This window comes from Caloenas nicobarica, chromosome 19 (assembly GCF_036013445.1).
Source record: "Caloenas nicobarica isolate bCalNic1 chromosome 19, bCalNic1.hap1, whole genome shotgun sequence".
NCBI lineage: Eukaryota > Metazoa > Chordata > Aves > Columbiformes > Columbidae > Caloenas > Caloenas nicobarica.
Genome location: NC_088263.1, coordinates 3,189,459 through 3,212,013, shown reverse-complemented (window position 1 = coordinate 3,212,013; position 22,555 = coordinate 3,189,459). Strand labels below are relative to the sequence as shown.

At 59.7% G+C, this 22,555-nt stretch overlaps 1 protein-coding gene across 1 annotated transcript in view; it reads left to right on the top strand.

The window, feature by feature from the left end:
- Positions 1 to 5,098: 5,098 nt before the first annotated feature.
- Positions 5,099 to 22,555, top strand: part of NIBAN2 (niban apoptosis regulator 2) — a 31,998-nt gene continuing 14,541 nt past the window's right edge. The window contains exons 1-2 of the mRNA XM_065648557.1: positions 5,099 to 5,280; positions 20,598 to 20,728. Coding sequence (XP_065504629.1) covers positions 5,226 to 5,280; positions 20,598 to 20,728 — 186 coding nt within the window. The 5' untranslated portion in view covers positions 5,099 to 5,225. The remainder of the gene's footprint in view (positions 5,281 to 20,597; positions 20,729 to 22,555) is intronic.

Below are 22,555 nucleotides of genomic sequence, written 5' to 3'. Positions count from 1 at the left end.
GGGAATGGTGATCCACATGAGCCACCCTCCTCCACCCGTGCCCTCCGCAAGCCCGGGGGGCTGCGGTCCCCCAGCGCTGCTGGTCTCCCGGCCCTGCAGCGGGATGCTCGCAGGTGGGTGCATGCTCGCAGGTGGGTGCATGCTCGCAGGCGGGTGGATGCTCGCAGGCGGGTGGGTGCTGACCCACGGGGGTGTGTAGGTGGGGGTGACCATCCCGGGCACCCCCCACCCCTGCGCTACCTGCCACAGCCCCATGGGGCTGCCTTGTGGTTTTTTGCAGGGTCCCAAGTTGCTCCCCAGCCAAGGCCAGGCTTGGAGCTGGTCCCCTCCCTCCCTCTGCTCACAGGCTGGAGCTGGGGCTGGGGGTTATTGATCCTGCCCAGGCTCTGGCCCTGATTCAGCAAAACCCAGAGTGGTGACAGGCCTGATTCAGCACTGCTTAATCACCTTGTTAGAATATCTCTGAACGCTGCACAGACATAGCAAATCCCTCGGGGGTCAGTGGGGCCGAGGGTGCGACAACCCACGGGACCGTCTCTGGAGCCACGGGCACGGCAACCACAGCCCCGTGGGGCTGGGCAGAGCCGCTCTCAGCCTTATCAGCAGAAGGAAGTTTTACTGCTGCAATTATACAGCTAATAATTGCGCAAAGACTGGTTCCAGTGAAGACAAGCAGCCCCCCGCACACGAGCAGGAGGGCACGTTCACACCTTTGTTTGCTGGTGCTTTTCTCTCCTGCTCAGCCTTGTCTTGCTCAGACCCTGTGCCGCAGCAGTGTCCTATGACAACAAGGCTTGTTCAGCTCCAAGGCCTTAGAGGTGACCCTGGGTGGGTTTGTGTGTGGCTGTCCCCCCATGGATGGTGGCCTGAGCTGGGCTGTGCTGGCTGCCAGGGCCACTGGAGAAACATATGCATCTGTATTTGCAAGGGACACCCTGAAACCCCCCTGGGCTGCACCTTCTGCCCATGAGCACCCCCAGGCTCTTCCCCTAAAGTGATCAGGTTTCCAGATGATCCGGCTGTGGTGGAAACAGATCCTTGGCCTAGGGTCAATGAAAGTGAAAGGAAAACTCTGCTGATTGCTCCTTGTGTCGGAGAAAGGGAAATAAATATTTACTGGGCTGAAAGATTTATTTTGCAATGTACTGCTGTGTTTTGTGGTTGCAGGAATTCAGCAGGTCCTGGCGGCTGTAAATGATGGGGGACAGCTGGTTTCTGGGCTCTCTGCAGGTGCATCAACCAGTTTTGCTGCTGAGAGGTCAGATTTCACACCATGGTAATGACTGCATGGAAAATCCAAGGGGAGCAAGGCAAGGGCAAGCCTCCCCACAGGTACTGAATCCAGGGGAACCAGCTGAAGGGGCAGGGACCTGAGCACACAGACCCTGCCAGGCTTGGTTTGACTGCTGTGAGCATAAAAATATCCTAAATAATCAACTTTTTTAAAAAAATGCTCACTCATGGACATGGGTTGGGGCATCAGGATCATCCAGGAGATGTGCTGAGTTCCCTGGAGGGTGAAGAAGAGGTTTGGGGTACTTTGCTCATCATGGTGGAATTCTGCACCAGCCTCAGGCTTCACATGAGGGCTTTCCTGGTTTGGGGACTATCTCGGGTCGCTGCTGCCATCACCACAGTCTCAGGCAGCTGCCTGAAACCATGAGAGCATTTATTCTCCCAGGCTATATTGAGAGGGAAATCCTTCATTTCGAAGCTGGGATAATTCAGCCAGCTCCAGACAGATAAGTATTATTTCCGTCTGTTTAGTGAGATGTAATTAGCTGGGATGATTAGACTTTATCACAGTGTAATTTTTTGAAACTCTGTATCTGCACAGTCTCTAACAGTAGGGATGTCCGGGCTGGGTTCACTTGCAGCCCCAGCATGGGGGGAAGATGTGGGGCTGGCCTTGATAAACCCCTTTGAGCATCATCTACGGTGCAGGAGCTGCTACGTTTGCTTTCCCTCTGCTCAGGGCTGCTCCAGCCTCAGCTGCCGGTGCCTTTGCAGAGGGATGTGGGGAAGGAGAGCAGGGTGATGCTGCCTGTCTCTGTGCCAAATGAATAAGCCTTCCTTGCACACAGGCAGTGCAAAGGGGGCTGAATTTAAAGATACCCTGGGGGAGGAGAGGAGGCAGGAGAGCAGTGGGGGGCTATGTCTGCACCCCCTGTCCTGCCACGGTGGGATAGGGCTCAGTGCTTGAGCAGGGCAAGGCTGCGCTCTCCCCCGCGCTGCTCCCAGAAACTGGCAGCAGGAGAGGAAGGACAACCGTCCCCATCCCTGTCCCCATCGTCATCCCTGTCCCCATCCTCCTCAGGTACCCAGCAGGGTGGTGGGGATGGAGGAGACCCTGATCAGGACCAGGTTGGGGACGATCTCCTCTGCACGCAGCCACATGGGAATACATCGAGAAGTGCTTAGCGTGATACCACTGCTGGACTTTGAGCCACCAGATGCCTCCCATCATGACAAAACCCTTCTGGTAACTCCTTTATTTCCCCCCTCCCCAGCTTTAGCAGCCGAGGCTGTCTCTGCCTCCAGCCAGCGTGCAGCAAAAGCTCAGCACTGTGTCACCGCATGGCACTGACTAATGGTGCCGGCATGTCATGCTCATCTTCAGGTGGTTTTTCGAGCCCCAGAAACAGCCTCTGTGTCTGTGTTACAGTCTCCAGTCTCTGTTGACACTCTATTTCTGAGTGCCACAAATATAACCTTCCTGTTTGCAAACCAACAATATCACCGCTCACTTTTTTATACCTTTTAATTAGGGGCTTTTTTTCTTATTTAGGGAATACGTCAGCAGGCAGAGACAGGTAATGGCTCAGCATCTAGTGCTCCAGTGCTTACCTGGATTGATTTTTCAGAAATAAGGGGTTTATACTACTTATGTGGTCTGTTTAGCAGGACTGTGTGTGCACTGCCTAAATTATATTCCATACATTGCTTCTGTTGAAGAAATGAAGCTTGGTTTCTAACAATGAAGTTACTACCATGGGCAGATATTCACTTTTTTTTTTTTCTATTTGAGGGAGGGAGATGCATTTCTTTTAAATACCATCACCCTTCTAAGGCAGACTTACAAATGAATTCAGAGCCAGACTCCTCGGGGATCAGTGCTGGGGAAAGTGTTTAAAAGCCTTCAGTGGAACAATATTCTATTGGAAATGAGGTTTCACTATAGCTAAATTTCTCATGAGAATCTCTTGATTTCAACAGCATTTTGGCCAGGCAAACAAACTTGCTGCTAAGGGTAAAGGCTTCTTACGGGGCATTGCAAAGAGAAAAAGGTAAATATTTCAGCTTTGAAGCCATTTTCCCTTTGAAATGACTTCAGGGAAGCATGTTAAGGTGGAAAGGGCTGATGCATGGGGGGCATACCTGCGGAGGTGAGCCCAGTCCAGGGGATACCCCAGATGCGGGGTGGCATCTGGATGGCAGCTGATGTCCCGATGTTCTTTGGCCTTGTGTTGAGTGTTTGGCTTCAGCAGAGCCCAGCCTGGCATGGGAGCATCCACATCCCTCCCCACACAGGGGGATGTTTGGCCCCAGGGTGACAACATCCTGGCACGGTGGGGATGAAGGAGCCCCTGGTCCTCTCCTCCTTGGGTGTTAGTGCCAGGTGGGCGGCGCGCACCGTTTCGGGGCAGGGCTGGTGGCTGCTGGCAGAGAGAGCTGTGAGCAGCCTCCTGGCCCCCTCCCCAGCCCAGCTGCCTGTGGCCAGCCAAGAAGAGCTATTTCGGGCAGGATAAACAGGATGCCTCACTCCAGGGCCGGCCACCTCCACTCCTCCCTCCCACCACCGGGTAAACAGTCCAGCCCAGGAAAAGACTCACGGCACAACCTCAGAGCCGTTCCCACCCCAGATGGCCTGGATCTAACCAAGCAACCTGGCCGCGGTTAAGCCAAGCTTTGCCCAGCCCAGCCTGGGCTCCCAGTGGCACGGAAGCATCCAGGGACCGGAGCAATCCCAAGGCATGGAAGCACATCAGCACAGAGTTCCCAGAGCCGCCCTGCAGCTGGGAACAGCCTGAGCTTTCTGGCCACGCTGCCACGTCCTCCCTCTTCCTCCTCCTCTTCCTCCCTCGGTCACACCGCAGCTGCTTGCTGTGCCCAGGGCTCTGGGATCAGTGCAGCCAAGGCCTTTCCTCCAGCCGGATCCTGCCCAGGCAGCTCGCCGAGGATCCTACGAGGGCTGTTTCCGCCTGTTGCTCCTGGGAAAGGAGCTGCAGCAACAGCAGAGGAAGGAGGAGCTTTTCCAGCGCTTCCTCCAGCTCCCCAGCCCCGGCTGCTTCTTCCCTCCCTGGGGGAGCAGCCCCGGGTCTGGGTGCTCACCCACCACCCAGCAGCACCCTACGGATATGGGCAGGGGATTTTCAGCCCCGGCGGTGTGTGTGCTACGGGAATTTTGCAAGACTGGTGCCCCATTACTGGTTCCAGTATCGCATTTTGAGCGTAGCCCCCAGCTCCCCAGTGATGCTTGTTGATCTGGGACATGCCATCCTCCTCCTGGCTTGTCCCACCCTGGGAGAGCGGGACCAAACAGCTCCTGGTCCAGAATCCATGGCCAGAGAGTGTTTTAAGGCAACTTGAGCTTTTCTATCCCATTCTCCCATAGGATGAGAGCTGGCCGGGAGACCGAGGAGGGAGCAGGGCCCCTCGCCCGCCTCCCGCTCTGCCCCGCTCCCCGGCCGCCTTTCAACTTGGCATTGAGCGGAGCTCAAGGTTGCGGCTGCTGAGGACCTGGGCGTGAGGGCGCAGGTAGAAAGGGAGGAGCGGGTGTTGCAATCGCCCTGTGAAGCAATGTCAGGAGCGGAGGAGGCCGGTGCCAAGACGGGGCTGGTTTCCCTGGCGCCAGCAACCGCGGGGGCTGGCAGGGTCCCCCCGCTGTGTGCGGTGGGGCGGACGGGGCACAGCGATGCCATTAAGCTGGGGGGGGCTTCCCAGCACCCCGGGGTGGGGCGTGCGGCACAACCGCTCTCCTTGAGCCACCACCATCCCCCAGCCAGCAAATTAGAGCGGCTAATTAGCAGGAGGAGGCGGGGGGTGCTGGCGCGGCTGCAGCGGGGCGGCGCGGGGGGAGTGGCCGGGCTGGGGCTGCCATGGGGCGCCGCGCTGCCTGACCGCCCCGGGCGCGGCCTTCCTCCTCCTTAGCCGCCTCCTCCTCCTCTTTCTTCTCCTCTTCCTCCTCCTCCTGCCGCCGCCCGGCCCGGCCGGCTCCGCTCGCCATGGGAGATGTGGTCTCCACGCACCTGGACGAGGGTCGCCGCCAGCACATCGCGGGTGAGCCCCCGGCGCGCTCCTCCCGTATCCCACCCGGGTTCTCCCCATCCTTCTTCTCAGTCCATGCGGGGGGGACACACCCCCCGTGCTCCCGAGAGCCCCCCGGCTGCTCTTCCCCTCTCTCCCGCACTTTCAACTTTTTCTTTTTTCTTTTTTTTTTTTTTTTCTTTCCACCACGTTGCAGTTTCCCTGTGTTTTTGCCTGTCCCCTTGGCTGGGCACAGCCCGGGGCGGGGGGGGCGGTGAGGGAGGCAGCCGACGTGCCTGTCTGCCTCCCAAATGAAAGGCTGGGTTGTGCCGGGGGTGTTTGTGTTGGCTCCGGAGACCGGGGAGCGTGTTCGTGCGCTGAGCTTCCCCGGGCTGCGGGGAGGGAAGGGGGGAGCTGCGCTCCGGAGAGATGCCGGCAAGCCGGGTCCTGTGCAGGGAAACCACTGTCTACATGGGGTTTGCTGGGGCTGGGCCGGCAGATGAACTTTCTCCCTCTTAGCAACGCTGTGGGAGAGTTCTGGGGTGGGGGGAAGGACTGGCTGCACCCCTGGGGTACCCCAGGATGCCTCTGTCCTCCCCCAGCACGGGCAGGACACAGCAGTTCCCCCGCCACTGTGGGATGGGGAAGGGTGACAATGTGGTTATTGAGATCCCAGCCGTCCCGGGATGTCTGCCCGGCGCAGGATGTCTGCTCAGTGCCGCCCCGGAATCACGGAACATGGGATTACGGCGTCTGTACAGGCACGGTTTTGTGCGAAGCGATGGCTGGGGAGGGCAGGGCTGCTAATTAGTGCCTGCGGTGACATGCTTGACCCCCATAAGTGGGGTCACCCCTCCATCGGGCTGCCATGCCCCCCCGCCCCGAGCCGCCTTGCGTCACTTGTGATGCGGGCGCTTCGTTCCCTGGGGCTCCTGAGCAGGCAAGACTTGACCTCTGAGCCCTTTCGTGCTTCAGTTTCAGCTCCCCAGGCTGAAAAACCCTGCTGTCCGCCGGGTTAAGCAACCCCCCCGCAAAGCTGCATGTCATCGGGTGGCTTCGTGCTGGACCTTGTGCACCTTGCTGGGAGCTCAAGGGCTTGGCGATCACCGGGTTTTGGAGGTGATTCTACAATATCTTTCCTCTGTCTCTGCCATAAAGCCACAGGAGCAGCTGTGGAAGTCCTTTTTCCTCAAGGGCTTTGGGGAAAAAGCTGCTGTGGGTCCGGCACTGATGGAGCAGTGGGGTGCACCTGCTGGGGTACCGGCACACGGGCTCGATGTCTCGTGGTGTACAGCTGAGCCCACCTGATGCCGGCCAGGCCCCGCTGTCCTGGGACGCTGGCAGGAATGCTTACGTGGTATGTGGCTCAGCAGGATGCCAGCAGGTTTGCGAACTTTGAAGGCGAGCTTGTAACACGCTGCGGAGTTTTCATGGCGCACAGTTAAAGCTCAACACGGCTGATCCAGTCTGTGTGTGACACAGTGTTGAGTCTTGCTCTCCGCGGCATGATTGGGTTCAAAGCACATCCCGAATCTCCCTTTAACCTACTAGTTCTCCAAACAGAGACTGCTCCCTGTCCAAGCCCTGTGGTCTTAATCCTGAAGAGCCTGGGAAGAATAACAAGAAGCAGCTCAGCTGGGTTTCCTGTGCAGGAATCTGTCTTGCTGGGCCAGAAATGAGGTGTTTGCAAGGCCAGGCTGGACAGCTGCACCCTGGCAGGGACTGAGCTGTTACACAGGGGGGTTTCAGCCCATGAGGACTGCAGACAAGTTTTCATGGGGAAAATAATATTCCTGTGAAATAGGATTATGGAGATTAAGTTGGTACCTGTCCTGTGCCGTGCTGCAGCTCTGAGCGCTCGGGGTGAGTAGCGGAGACCCACAGCTGCACTGGGACACCTCCCTGGGAGAGACTGGAGCCTACTGGGTTCACTAAGCACCTCTCCGCTCTCTGCCCGGGCTCCTCGCTGGGTGCAGAGCCCCCAGAGCTGGGAGGGGCCGTAACCCGACAGGCAAGGCATGACTTGCTGTCAGGCATGCAAAGCAACGTGGCGGGGAAAACTCCGGGTTTTCCTGCCTCGCTTGGCCTGTTCTCCACTGCTGCTGCTCCTGCCGGCACCTGGGGAGGGATCCATCCCTTCTCCAAGAAACTTGTCGCAGTTGTCCTCCCAGTTTTGGTGAGTTTGGAGGAGCTGCCCAGGCTGATGTGACCCCTAATTGCAGCAGGGACAGGGGCTCTCTGGGTCTGGCGATGCTCCCCATGGCTGCAGCCCCCATGCAGCAGCAGAACTGTGCTGGCTGGACACGCAGCACGTCCTGGGGCTGCAGGGAGATGGGGAGAGCCTGGGCCAGGTCCTTTCCTCCCTGCTGGGTGCAGAGCTGTCAGCATTGCAGGTGGGTTAAAGGCAGGAGGGAGGTGAAAAAAAGCCTTCCCATGCCATGCATGGTGTGGTCCCCTCTATGTCAGGACCTCTGCCGTCACAGCCATGCTGCGAAGGTCCCATGCTCTGTCCCAGCCCATGTAGTGGTGGCTGCGGTAAGGCTGGTGCCAACATCTCCCAAAGGTCATGAGCAACACACACATGACTCGTTTGTTGGTGGCTCAGGATCAGGGTCTTTCCTCCCGCTGGTGGGACAGGAGCATCCTCCTGCTGCCAGAGCAGGCGCGTGGGCAGCATCCCTGCCAGCACCGGGGTTGTCCCACTGCGCTGGGGCTGATGGGGCAGTTGTGGAGTGTGATTTACACCAGGGTGGTTGTCAGGCAGCGCTGCTGGCAGCTCCTGCCTCCTTTTCTCCAAGGTCTCCACAACCACGTGTGGGCTTGGGGAGCAGTTGTGATGGGGCAGCCAGTAAGTGCTTCGTTCTGCCACCCTGCTTCTGACATTGTCCCGGCTTGAGTCACTCAGCTTGTTTGTCAACACCCTTTGGCTGCTTCCTCCTCCTCTTCCTCCCAAATGTGGGTTGGGAGTTGCTCCTGACCTGCTCTGTGGGCTGGAGCAGGGACTGGCTGTCCCACCGTGCACAAGGATGCCCAGCATGGCCACCATCACCGGGGGACATGAGAGTGGCTGGTGCAGGGTGTCCTGGGAAAGCCAAGATGTCACTGGGTGCCTTGGGGTTTTTGCACAGTGTGCCCTCCTGTCTGGGGCAATAGGTGCCCTCAGCAAGGGGCTGGGTGAAGTTCTTCCCCCATGCTGGAATAACTCCTTCCCTGGTGCGTCCCAGCCCCATGGTCACCTTCTCTAGGGGTGGCAGGAGCTGGGTTGTTCCGCCCCGTGGGGCTCGTGGTCCTGGGCACCCAGTGGGTGGGAGAGCCCAGCGATGCGGTAGGAGCTGTCAGGTGTTTCTGCAGCCAGAGGGATGGGAAGGTGGGCGGCAGAGCAGGGAGGGTTCCTGGGAACTCACACCTTGTTCTGGCATCTCCAGGGAGTCACCAGCCCGTTAATTTGTGAATAAACCAGCTGTTAATTGGGGTGGGAATTCCTACAGACACCAGCCCACACAATGGTGGCAGAGGTGACACTGAGCCTCACCCCTGGTGCTGAAGCCACATCCTTTCCTCTCCAATGACACTTGTGGGGCAGCAGTGGCTGCTTGTCCCCAGTGTCACCGAGGAGCATCCTCCTCCTGCCCAGAAGCTGGCTGCGGGGTCGAGTCTGGGGGTACCCAGCAAACACGGAAAAGTGTCTGGCTGTGGTGTGCCGTGGCGGAGAGATTGCTGTGGCTTCCTGAATCATGACACTCGTTTCCTTGCCGTGGCCACAGCTCAGCTCCAGCCAGCACGGGAGGTGGTGGCTGCTGGTGTTGGGCTCTGGGGTTGGTCTTGAGGCTGAAAACCTCACCCTGCCCTGGGGTGGGACGGATGCAGGGAGGCTCTGAGGGATCGGCACTGCAGTGTGCTGGAGATGTGGAGTGCTTTCTCGTAAAGAAGAGTGTGTCTTCTTTCATCGTGAAATAAATAACTCCCCTGGCATGTCAGGGCTCCCTGCCAGCAGGGAAGGGCTGGTTCTGGCAAGCCAGGGCTTACCTGCAGCCGTCGTGTCGGGGCATGGGGCTCGCTCGGAGCCAGCGTGTCGGGGCAGGGGACATCGCCAGCTATGGGAGCCTCTTGTGTCGGTGGCCCTCCCACATGGGCAGGAGGTAGGAGCCCTCCAGCCCTGGGGCAGAAGCTGCCTTCCCTCCTGGGGGGCCTTTCCCTGCCTCCTCCAGCAAGGGCTTATCCAAAGGCATTGCCTTGAGCGAGCTGGGACACTCGGGGGGGCACCCCTGTGCTGCCTGGGAGCAGGAGGAGCAGAGCTGGCATTGCAGCCATTCTTCTTGGGCCCTCAGGTCAGCCCAGGGACAGACCAGCACCCTGCAGAGCAGGAGCCCCCCTTGCCCCGCGCGGTGTCAGACACTCCTGTTCCCATTGCAGGGACCCCGCAAGGGAAGCACAGCCAAGAGCTGGTGTTTCCCAAGCCTTTGCCTCCCCCTTGTCCCCAAATTGCAGCAGAGGCTGGCTGAGAGCCCAGGGAGGCTCGGCACACCCCTGTCAGCTCTATCCCACCCTCCTGGGGACTGAGGGGCTCCCAAGCCCCATGGCAGGTTGCAACAAGCTGCTGGCTCCCACCCTTTGCCCTGCTGTAGCCACGGTGCTCCAGGTCCAGCCCCACACTAGGAACAGCAAAGGTACTACGTGGGTGTGGGGGAAGCCACCAAAACAGCCACCAAAAGAGCCCAGGGAAGGTGTGCAGACAGCCCTGGTCCATAGGGGTGCAATGGGTGGTGGGTCCTATGGACACACCCAGGAGCCTGGTCCCAGCCCATGGGGAGGGAGTGGCATCGGACCCACTCTTCCCGTTCCATCCCTCTCACAGCATCCCGCCACCAGGCTTTATTTCACAACCCCGCAGGCAGCTGCCCCAATGGGCAGTGAGATGGGGGGAGTCTCAAGAGCTGTCTGCTTGCAGGACAGGGCTCTTGCCTCCCACACCACCAGGACCCTGGGCTCTGTGTCTCGGAGCTTTTCAGCAGGCAGAGAGGCTGGAGGGCTCCAGGGATACTCACCCCCGGGAGCTTGCCGGTGTGAGGTTTGTAGGCATGTGAGCACCCCAGCACAGGGCTGAGCACCTTCTTTGCCCCTGCAGGACCCAGGTCTGGTCCCGCCACCCAGTTTGCAGAAGGCATCACCCCACCTTTGTTGCAGCAAGATCCCCAGGCAGTGGCTGTGCCCCCCCAGCCCCTGAGCCCTGCCCCGTGCCTGGATGTGCCCACAGCAGCTCTGTGGTGAGCCCGGTGCTGGGGGGGCCAGTGGGGAGGAAGGGGCAGAGCAGAGCCCAGCGCTCACAACAAGCAGGTTTCCTCCCAGCCTGCCCGGAGCGGAGGGGGAGGAAGGAGTAAAACGCCACCTTTTCCCCTTTTTCAAAGGGAAAGGGCAGCAGCATTCAGTGCAGGTCCCAGCTCCGGCTGGTAGAGCACGATGCCCTTCTCTGTGCCCTCCTGCCCTTCCCTGGCAAGGATCTGTTCCCAGCCCTGCTCTGGGGGGCTCGGACCCCGTTGCTGTAGGAGTCCCTATGATGGGATGTCTCCATGCAGCAGGGATGGATGGGACGCTCTGCCCTGGAGCTGGCAGGGGACCTGGGGCAGGACGTCCCTCCCTTCTTGCTGCGTTGGTGGCTCCTGGGGTATGGGACACTTGTCCTGGCTCCCTCTGCCAGCTCTGCTCAGCGCTAGGCGTGATGCCCCTTGCGGGGTTTCCCTGCATGAAGGGACATGTCCCAAAGCTGGGGTGACCTCAGTGCTACTACATGGGGCAGCAGAGCAGGGCTGCCAGCTCCCAGGTACCCAAAGCGATGATGGCTCAGCTATGGGAAGCATCCTGAACCCCTTCCTCTGCTTCCAACGCATGCAGAGCATCACCTGAAACCAGGACAGAGCTTTGCCTTGGGAGTGTCCCCACGTTGGGAACATTCCTGCCTTGGGGACATCCTGCCAAGGGTGTCCAGCTCTCTCCTAGGAGCTGCTTTACTCTGCCCATCCTCCTACAGTGAGGAAGACGCTGATGATGCTCTGTGCCACCTGGCACTAGTTGTCAGCCCTATTGGGCAGGTGCCCACCAGCCGGGGACATCCACAGTTCACCAGGGACCCTGGTGCTTCTGGAGCATCCTCGGCTTTGGGAGACACTGATCCCATGGCCACCCTCAGCTGGGGCATGGCCCTCTGTGGAGCGGAGGGAACAGGTGTGGGGACATGGTGTGGGATGGGTGTCCTGCCACAGCTTCAGGAGGACAGGCTGCTCTTTCTCATGCAGCAGAGCCCAGCACAGTCTCGGGGCTGTTTTGTTCGAATACCTCTTGGTTTTTGTTTTTTGTGGATGTACATAAAAGTCTTTGTTTGGCCTCCTCCTGCCGTGCTGGATTGGGTTTCCTGCTGTCACCAGCCAGCTCAGCGGAGAGAGAGTGTGCCAGGATCAGCTCCTCTCCCTGCGGCTGGGCAGGGGGGGCACGAGGGCACCGGCTGCTTGTCCCCTGCTGAGCGCAGAAGCATTTGCTGGGACATCCCAGAACAAGGACCACCCACCCCCTGCTGTCCCCAGCACCCGGATCATGACAGACCCGGGGATGTCCAAGTCTGATCTGGCCCCTTTGCCTTGGAGACCCCCCTGTTCCCGCAGCTCTTGGTGCACCCCCACAGCGGCACTGCCTGCGCCCTGGCGTTGGCTTGGCCGTGGTGGGGGTGGCACCATGCCAGAGTGGGTGCAATGCTGCCAGGCTGGTGCTAGCGGATGAGCAGGGCCTTATCTGGGGACGGGTGATGGTGTGTCCCACCCTGCTGCCTGGCAGCACCTGCCATGGGGTGAGCGCCAAAGGGCTGGTAGCTCTTTTCCAGCCTGGCCAGGCACGGGTGGGTCTCTGGGAAAAGAGACACGTGGGATGATGTGACTGCAGCTGGGATGAGGGCAGTCGGTCCTGGTCCAGCATGGGGTTTGGGGGTGGTACCCAGCTTGAGCCAAGCTGCTCCATGGGAATGCTTCATCTCCCCACAGCCACCTCCCTGCCCATGGGACGTCTCCTGACTGTCCTGCCAGTGCAGTCACCTATTCTGGTGGCCTTGAACCTGGTTGCTGTGCCCACCAGGCAGGTGCCACTTTAGCACGGGGTGGGTTTAGCCCAGCTGGGCTGCTGTGTGGGCACCTGCGCCCCGTGGCTTTGGAGCATCACCCCAAAGGCAAAGGGAAGGGGTGGGGCAGGAGGGTCTTGCTGGGATCAGGCAGGGCTGGGTGGGCAGGGAGGGGTCTCCTCCTGCGCCCATCCCTTGGAGGCTGTTTGTGCAGAGAGGTTCAGGGCAGACATCTCGCGCTGGGCTCAGTCCAGCCCTGACCGGCTTCTCCAGAGATGTTCAAAGGCTCCGAACGCTGTTTGTTATTCACATGGACATTCTTTGCACACAGCCCCGCAGCAGCCTTGTTCCCGGGGAGCAGCAGGAGACCAGCATCCACAAACACCCGCCGGCACGTAGCCGGGCGCTAATCCCTCGTCTGCTGGGCTGGATGCCGTCCCGAGCTGTGGGGCTGATGCAGGGGGCCGAGTCCAGCTTTGTGGTTGGGTCTGGGGCGCAGGAGCAGTGGGTGAAAGGTGTCCAAAGCGCAGTAGAGGGTTTTTCTTCTGTTCTAAGGCGGAGGAGCCGCTGCTGAATGTGCCGCTTCGTTTTCGGCCCCGTGGGTTTCGTGGGCTGCTTTAGATCCTGCCGTGGTCGTGCCGAGCACAGCTCCGTGTCGGCAGGTTTGTTTGCTCGGGGCTGGGAGGGGAGCGGCGTGGTGCAACCGTGGTGCAACCGCCATGGCTGGGCGCGGTGCTGGGCGACGGCATGGGTGCTGCCACGGTGGGGACAGACCCCCGGGGACATCCGCAGGGACACGGGGTGCTGCCAGCAGTCGAGATGGGGGATGCTGCTGAGCGCTGGTGACGGGGTGCACCTTGCAGGCTGCGAAGTGCAGTGCCGTGTCCCCAGCGGGTGCCCCAGCCCTGAGCTGGCACCACGGGTGCTTCTGACTCATCCGGGGGCAGAGCCGAGCCCGGCAAAGGCAGGGCGAGAGAGGATGAACCGGTTCAGGCCTGGGCCCAGCTGGTTTCTCCTCTGAGGCTCCGCTGCCTCATCCCTTCCTGCTGCTCAGCCCCCGTCCTGCCCACCCTTCCCCGCAAAGGCGTGAGTCAGAGGCCAGCCGGCTGCTCGGCTCGTCCCCAGCCCAGCCCGCACCCCTGAGCTGATTTCTAGCTGAAAATATCCCTATGGGTTTTGGGACGATGCTGGAGCCAGGCAGCCACCCTGCCATCCAGATCCATCCTGCCGGGTCTCCCGGTGCTGGGCTGTGTCCCAGGTGCTGGCATCAGAGGAAGGAGCAGAGAGCTGGGGCAGGCGCTGGGAGCAGGCTGCTCCCCGTTTGTTCCAGATAAGCTCGGTCTAAATCCCAATAGCACCCTGGAGCAGCAAAACCCCGTGCTGATTTTGGGTGGGTTTGTGTGAAGGGTGCGTTTGGGTGCAGGGGGGGAAACTGTCCCCAGTCTTTGTTTCTTCCCGCCCAGTTTGTTTTTCCCTGTTTCAGTCTTGCCTTGTCCATATGAGAGGGGAAAATATAAAGGGATACTGGGTCAGCACCTGGGTTTTGCTTTTATCAGGAACAAACCCGTCTTCAGCCCCTTTTCTGCCACTGTGTCCTCCCAGCTGGGGAGCTGGTTCCTGTCCCCCCCAGCCCCAGCATCGCCCTGAGAGCTTGTGCTGGAAACCCCCTCCCAGGGGGATGCTCAGGGGATGCTCATCCAGGCTGAGTCAGGCCCATGTGAAGGAGTTTGTGTTTTCTGGGTGGAAATGAACTCAGATTCAAATTCTCAAAATCCTAAAATGCCAGCTGGGGCTTAATCCCTCGAGTGCACCCGTTGGTGCTGCGAGATGCTCCTGCAGGGAGATGCAGCGGCTCGCAGCTCTTGTGGATGCTGGTTGACAGTGGCACCTCTTGCACTGTCCATTCTGCTGGTTGCTGGTCACTGCGTTGCTGATGCTCGGCCTGCACAGAGCCATCACGTGCCCTGTCATGCTGCCTTTCCTAAAATCTCGTAGGGATGAGCCTGTGCTAAGCCCCACTCAGCACTGCGGAGGGGTGAGCCGGCGGGCGGGATGGGTGACACAGCAGCGGGGCTGTGCGCCTGGTGGGGCCAGCTTGTGTCTGTGGGTAACTCCCGGCTCAGCATCTTCAGCGGTGCTCGGGGCTCGTAGGGGGCTGCTGGTTTGAGGTCTGGCTCAGCACCCTGCTCCTGGCATGCTGTGCACCCCATCTATGTGTGCACCCCATTCCTGCTGTGCTGTGCGCCCTTGGCGGGGGATGACCGGACTCGTTGTCTGCATAATGCCAGGATTTGGGGCACACAAGTGTTGCCAGGGTCAGTGAGGAACCCCTCCAGGCACATTTAGACCAGGCAGCAGTGCAGGATTGCTGGAGCAGCCCTGCTGTGAGGGGTGATGGTGGCATCAACCTCCCTGCGGTGTCCTTGTCCCCATTTTCCCTTGCTGGGAAGAGCTGGAGCAGCCTGAGAACGGGATGCAAGGGACGGGGCACATGCAGGGGGCCAGCGTGGGAAAGTCGGCGCTTGGGTGACATTCCAGGCATCACATGCACGGTGGCACTGCCCGTCCTGCCCCGCTCCTGTCCCGCCAGCCTGGCACAGGCAGGACGCCGGTGGCTCCGCTAACCCCCTCGCACACTGGGCATGGGAACCGCCGGCCTGGCAGCTGCTCCCTGTGACACTGGGGACAGCTGAGGATGCCACAGGGTGTCCCTGTGAGCAGTGCGCCCCCACCTTGCTCCAGCACCCCTGCCTGCACCCAGCAGCCAGTGGCTGGGTAAGGGGGGGCCTTTTTGGTTTTGCTGCCTTTATCTGGGTGGAAATCAGCTTATGTCCATTCCTGCCTCCCCGAGGTGTGAGCTGGTGGCACCATGTGCCACCCATGGATGTCCCTGTCGGTGTCATCGGTTTGGGGCTGCTGGGAGCCTCCGCTCTCCCCAGTGACCCGCCCCCACTCGCTAATCATTTACTGGCTAAATTAGTGATTAACTCCTTCCCCAGCAGCCTTGGCAAGCCTGGCCAGGCCAGCACACGCTGCTCACGTGTCCCCCACCAGCGGGATGTCCTATGGGCCATTGGCACCATGGCACAGGCCATCACCACTGTGACACAGAGGGACCTTCGCTGGGGTAGGGGACATGGTCTCCCACGCATCTGCTTGTGCCATCAACCCCTTGCTGAGCCGGCAGCGAGGGGACAAGGGACACCTGCGTGGTGGCCAGGGGAACTGGGGGTTTCCTGTGACCCCCTGAGTCAGGCTGTCCCGCAGCGGCCGGGGAAATGAGCCAGGAGAGATTTCGTCATGAGTGCGGGGGCCACAGCTCAGCTGGCCCAGGGGCTCTGCTTCAATGAGATTTTTGTCCTTTTTTTTCTTATTTTTTTTTCTGGATCAGGGGGAAAATTCCCTGCCGTTGGTGAGGCATCCCTGCGGCATCCCGCAAGGGCTTGGGCACCCGCCTCCCAGCTGCTGCTCCCTCTCCCACTCGTCTCAGCTGCATAAACCCAGGGGGTCCTGGGGAGGGTTGGGATTTCAAAGGCACCCTCACCCCCCTGACTATATTTAAACAGCGGCAGAGGGATGACACGGTCTCTGGAGGGTGTGGATGTGGGGCTTCGGGCTTGCAAAACGGGATGTGGGCTGAAGGGAAGTTGTGGATGACTCTTTCTGCACGGATTTGTCAGACGTGGCCACCAGCCTCTCCTGGGGGGGGCGGTGCATGTGTGTGTGTGTGTGTGCAAGGGCGTGTGTGGGAATGAGTGTGTGCATGGGGGTGTATGTGTAAGTGTGCATGGGTGTGTGCATGGCAGGGTGTGTGTGTGCATGGCAGGGTGCATGTGTGCATGGCGGGGTGTATGTGTGCATGTGCATGTATGTGCGTGTTTGTGCATGTTTGTGCATGGGTGTGTGTGGATACATGTGCTGCTTCAGGCACGAGCTGTTCATCCGCAGCACCCCATCCTCGCTGTCCCTGCACCCTGTGGGGTGCATTTGGGAGAACCCCGTCCCCTGGGTGCTCCCCCCTGGCCATGCACACGTGCGGTGATGCTGCCCTGCTCAGGGCTCAGGGACCCGCTCCCTGGCCCTTGGGGGGACACAAGCGTGGTGGCCGTGCCCCAGGGGACAGCCAGGCCAGCCCAAGGGACAGGAGGCAGCTCCGTGTCCCCAGAGGCACGGCTGCCAGCACCTTGGCCTGGCTGCTGCGGGGGTGCAGAGGGGTGCTGGCTGTTTTGGGTGCAGAGGGGCAGTGCATCCTCCCCTACCTTTTCCCCTTAAGCGTTAACCCTTTGCTGCCCACTCAAGATCCTGCTACATTAGAAACAAGAAAGGGCATCTCCAACCTCAGCTGATCAGGGGTCTTTGAAGGGATATGGGGGGATGCTCATCTGAGGAGCAGCTTTACGGAGCATTCCCGACGGAGCCTGCCCAGTGCTGGGGGAGGCCAAGCTGGTGTCCAGCTCTGGGGAACCACTGGGGCTGAGCCACGTCCCTGTCCCTGCTGGGCTCTGTCCCATCTGGGACGTGCTGTGATGCTGCAACAGCCCTGATCCTGCAGATACCTCCATAGGTCATGGATGCATTGAGAGGATGGAGAGCAGGAAGGGTAACGCCGTTGGGTGGGTGCTGAGAAAACTTTGCAGCAAAACCTGTGCAAGATCCGACATCGCCACTGCCAGATCTGCTGACTTTGCGGGCCGTGGCCTGGACTATTTAAAGCATCACTCTCATTTTCATGTGATTTCGAGGGTAACGAGGAAAATGAGCTCTGGCCATGCCCTCCTGCTGGCAGGGCTCTCTGCAAGACAGAGGTGCCAGGATGGTGTTTCTGGAGCCCTGATCTCCCCACCACGGTGATACAAACCACAGGCAGCAAATGCAGGCAGCTGGAGGGAAGGATACGGTCGGGCTGTCCGTGCTGTTCTCCAGAAGATAAGGTCTCTGGGTGAGACCTGGAGCTCTTTTTTTGTTGTTGTTTTTTCCCCTTGGCTCTGCTCTAAGAGGTGCTGGAGCTGGCCCTGGTCATATGGGAGGTCAGGATAAGAGCTGGGTTCTGCCATGGGATGTGCATGTGTGGGGCTGGGGATGCTTCCGAGGGCAGGACGCAGGCAGCCCAGGCTGCTGGACCAGCTCGGGCAGCTTTTGGAGTCCTTCTGAGAGTGAGATCCACCTCCTGCCCTGCTTCAAAGGGACTGACACCGGACCAGGGCTGCTGCGACCGGGCTGTGACCTCTCAACACGCGAAGGCTGCACATGCCTTTGGGGGTGCAAACCCCAACACTGGCAGCACCAGCTGGTCTGGGGGTTGTTGCCTTCCCAGCCAGTTCATGCCATTGTGCACAGCTTTGGGCCCGGTGACGGCTGCGGTGGCACGACCGGTCAGGGGGGTGGCAGGAGCAGGAGCGGCCTCTCCAGGCTGGTTTCGCCCAGGCAAGCCTCAGGCTCCATGATCCTCCGGCATCACCTGGGACAAGGACAAACCTGTGCTGCCTGTTCCATCCCACTGCCAGGGTGTCCTCGCAGTGGGGGTGCTGGCTGGGTGGGTGGTTGTGTGGGTCCCTGGGGACCTGGCAGGGATGTGACATAGTCAGACCCTGCAAGACATGAGGAAGAAATCGTTGCCCCTGAGGGTGGTGAGAGCCCGGCCCAGGGTGGCCAGAGAGGTGGTGGCTGAACCATCCCTGGAGACATCCCAGGCCAGGCTGGACGGGGCTCTGAGCAACCTGAGCTGGTGCAGATGTCCCTGCTCATGGCAGGGGGGCACTGGGGGAGCTGGGGAGGGCCCTTCAACCCAGACTGTTTGATGATTCTATGAGATGCCCAGCAGTGTGTGAACTCTCCTTGCTCCCTGCATCCCTCCCCAGCCCCGTGTCCAGCCTTGCCTCAGGGGTTTGCCCAGCACTGGGATGCCCAGCACCCTTTCTCTGTCTCCCCTGTGTGCAGCCGCTGCTGCAGACAGAGCCCCTTTATCTCTGCCCGCAGCTGCCACGTGTGACTTAGTCACGGGGAGGGACGGGGGGAGAGATGGAGCCTGTGCCCAAAGGTGCTGGCACTGGGGCTCCTGCTGAGCCAGGCGGTGGTTGTGGTCACCCCTCTGCCACCACGGAGCTGGTGGCTTCCCCCTGCCCTTGCCAGGAACCAGAGGGATGTGCTGGAGTCTGCGCTGTCCCCTGGCTGCTCGGGGACTGTCGCCTTTGCTCAGACTGTTCAAGACAATGAAAAACTAGTCAAGAAATACTAGTTTTTAGCTTTTCTTCATGCTACAAGTATTCTTAGAAAACTGCCATCAAATTGTACTATCTGGTTTATTTGTACCATTTACAATACTGTTTTTATTTGCAGTATTTTCTTTAGTAGGCAAAGTTAACCATGGGGTGGAGTCTTTTTTTTTTTTTTATTTCTTTTAGATTATCTATTGATATAACAAATATATCCCAGCCCAGTGTCCCCAGCATCCCCTTTTCACCCCAGAGGGGCCTGCTGGGCCAGGGCACTTTAGTCACCCTGGATACTTGACTGCAAATCTTTTGTTTCAATGTTTGCAAGTCACTGACTTTTGCTTTTCCATTTACTTAAGCCCTCCTAATTGGCCCCGTTGTTAATCAGGCAAGAATGAGTGACTAAGCCCTCTCACCCACCTCGGGGACTGGGGGTTCTTTTTTTTTTTTTTTTTTTTCCCATGAACTGAAAGGAAATGAAACCACAAAATGTCCATTTAAATCTCAGCTGTCAGCGTCGCTGCCCAGCGCCCCGGCCAGAATCACACAGTTGTGCAGACAGGAGCTGCGGCGCAGTTGCGAGCACGGCGTGGCTGCGAGCAAGCTCTTTTCTAGGAGAAAATGCCAAAATCGGGGGTGAGGAATTCTCTGCTGGGACGTGCAGGCGTCTCATTCTTCACTGAGAAAAAAAAAAAGGTTGCTTAAATGCAAAGGGATTTTCAGCCCCGGCATGGTGTTTGGTCCCATCGCAGTGCCAGCATCTCCTCGGGGACGGGTTTCTCTGCCCCCAGCCACCCTCCTCGGGCGGCGTTTTCCTTTGGAGCTGCTCAACCCACGGGGATTTGCAGCACCCTGGAGCAAGCTGCTCTGGTTTGGCTGCGATCGCGGGTCCGGGTCTGCCGCTGCGGGAGGTTTTGGCTCCCGCCGAGCTGTGCCGGGGCTGGCACGAGGGTCTGTTTTGTCTGGGTCGATGCCCCCAGCATCATGCTGGCTCCTGCGCTGGGGATGCAGAGCCAGCACTGTTCCTCCCCGCGCCCATCGCCTGCGCCCTGGCAGAGCCTGAGCCCTCAGAAATACTTGGAGATGACTCAAATTCTTTCCTTTTCACAGGCTCTGGGGCAAAGTTGAGAGTGAAATTCAAAAGTCGAGGCTCTGTGTGCCAAAGGCAGTGCCAGGGGGAGTTGTGTCTCCGGATCTGAGATGCTTTGTGATGGGGTTATTGGTGTAGGAGGGGTCTGGAACTGGGGAGAGGGCAGAGTGGGTGCTGTGTGGGGTGGGGTGCGTATGGGGCTGGGGTGCTGGCGATGGGGGTGATGGGGTGATGACCCCACTCCCCGGCTGTGGCCAATGCCCCAGGAGGAGCAAGGCGTTCCTGGGGCTGGGAAAGCATCGTCCCTGCTGCTGGGGGTGGGGTTTGCAATGCCCCCCCTTTATCAAGGTGCTGCCAGGGAAGGGTTCTGCCTCTGGTGTGGGGTGCAGGGGGGCACCTGGCATCTCAGGCTCTCCCAGCACCTCAGGATCACCCCAGTCTGGAGGTCAGGGTCCTGGGGGGGTGACATGGGGGCCAGGCTCTCCTTTCCCCTTCAAATCCTCGTGCTGAGGAGCCTGGAGCTGCCCAGCCGCGCTGTACGATCGTGCTAATGGGGGCACAGCAGGGTTGGGGGAGAGCGATGCTTGGGGCTGAGGGGGGGGATTTACCCCCCAATCTCAGCCAGCCACGGCGGTCAGAGCGGGGCCAGGGAGCCGCAAGAGGCGCAGGAAGCCGTCAGCATCACCGGAATCAGCTTAATGTCAGGAATTTCCTGCCCAGGAGAGGAATCCGTGGCATTAATGTGAAAGGCCAAAAAAAGATGGTGCTGACCCCAAATGAGTCCCTGGGCTGGACAGGGAGGTGGCCCCACACTCTGGTGGACAGGAGGGTGATGGGAGGTGTTGGGTGGGTGGGGGAATGGTATCCGAGCGGGATGTCGGGGGGGTCTGCAGCAAAGAGACCCCCAAACCCAGCCCGTGCCTGACGTGGCTCTGCTCTTCCCTTGCAGAGAGGACGGGGAAGGTGCTGGGGGAGTTTTGCCAGTGCTACAAGGAGCAGTACGGTGTAGCGCTCTTCAACAGCGTCCGCTATGAGATCGAAGGCAACGGGGGGCCACAGGCCCAGCTACTCCACCGCAAGGTAAGAGCCGGCGGGGAGCTCCGTCCCCCTGCCCAGCAAGCACAGGCTGACGTCCTCCCCAAAGCCCGGGCACATCCCCTCTCCCTGTCCCACCCTGCTGGGGGGGAATGTCCCCGTGCCACTGGCCCAGCCCGTCCCCGCGGCATCAGGCACCATCCGTGGGGCTCCCTGGGTTGGTTTTCTTTCCCAACCCATGCAACGAGCACACCCCACACCCAGCAAGCAGGGGCAGGGCTGGTGTTTGGCTGCAGCCCCTGGGGGTGGCTGTGCTGGGTGCCAGGGCTGGCGAGAGCTCCTGGGACCCCCCTGTCCCCAGGGACACCCCGAGCTGGGTGTGCCGGGCTGTCGTCCTGCTCCTGGGTCCGAATAAATGCCTGGGGAGGGGTAGGAAACCCCTGGCAAGTGTCTTTGTCCCCATGAGGGCAGAGGAGGTGGCTGCGAGTCTCATGACCAGCAGCCATGTGTCTTCTGCCTGGCAAAGGGTCTCCAAGCATCTCCTCTTGCTGCTGGTGGGTCCAGCACCCGGGGATGGATCCTGCCCTCCCCTCCCACCTCCAAAGGCAGATGCACATCAGCTGGGACTTCTCAGCAGCACACAGGGTTTGGGGTCCCTCCCTGGCAGGGTTGGTGGAGCCGCTGTCCTGTGGGTGCTCCTTGAAAGCAGGAGGAGATGTGATTGCACATGAGGACAGGCTTCTGCTTCTGTTTGGGCCTTAAAGAGTTGTTCTTTTAAGAAATCTTGAAATTGCACCCGTAAGATTAGAGCTCTGGGGGCTCGCAATGGTTGTCTTGCTGGCTCACCCACAAAAGTGTCACCTGGCCATGCCCCATCTCCTTGGGAAGCTTCTGGGTGTGTGGAGCAAAATAAAGATGTGGAGGTTCCCAGACAGGAGCTGGGAGCCTGGTGTCCTGGGCAAGGCATCCCTTGGGTTCCTTGCAATTTGGCAGATGCCTTCAGCCCCCGCTCGGGGTGTACCTCCCTCCCAAGGTTGGTTGCTTCATTAAAAAGCTCCATCAAGCAGCCCTGGAATGTCTGGGGAACGGCGGCAAGGCAGGGAGGTCAGGGACACCCTGCAAGTCTTTTGAAACACCAGTGTATAAACGGGACATTCCTCTTGTCCCATCTGCTGCCCGTCCTCTGCCGGGGTCCTCGCATTTTCACTGGGATGTACTGGGGCTCCAAACACCCTGGAACCTGTTTGTCTGTGGGGTGGCTCTGCAAGGACCTGGGGAGAGCACCTCCTCCAGCTGGGCTTTGCACTCCCCAAATATGCCCAAAAAGTCAAGAAGATGCAGGGAAGTGTTCTCCTGGGCCTCGAGCAGGTCTAGCTGGGATCTAGCATTAGTTTTATTTATTTCATTTATTTCATACCTTTTTTTTCTTGCCATCTCTGTGGGGACATGGTGCTCAGAGGTGATACCAGGGGCTGGTGGCCCTCCTGGGTGGAGGGGACCAGCCAGGCTGGGGTCCACAGTGTGCCTTGGTCACCTGAAATGCCAGCAAGAAGCAGCAGCAATGAGAACAAGGAATAAATGTTTCTACTTTTGGCTTCTTCAGCAGCACCCCTGAAAAGCTGTCCCCAAGCATCCTCTCTTCCCATAACAGCCTCTGCTGACCGAGCCCTAAAGCCAACGTACCTAGTCTTGCCCCCCCCGGCTCCCCGTCCCCACAGCAGGGATGCAGGCAGTGCCGTCCCCCCAGCCTGGCAATTTGGCACATACTTGCCTGTCCCAAATATTTGCCGGGGTTGGGTGGTGCTGCCTCGGTGCCTTCCCCAGGCGAGGAGGGGACGGACACTCTGTGATGCTCATGGCCACGAGCAGCCA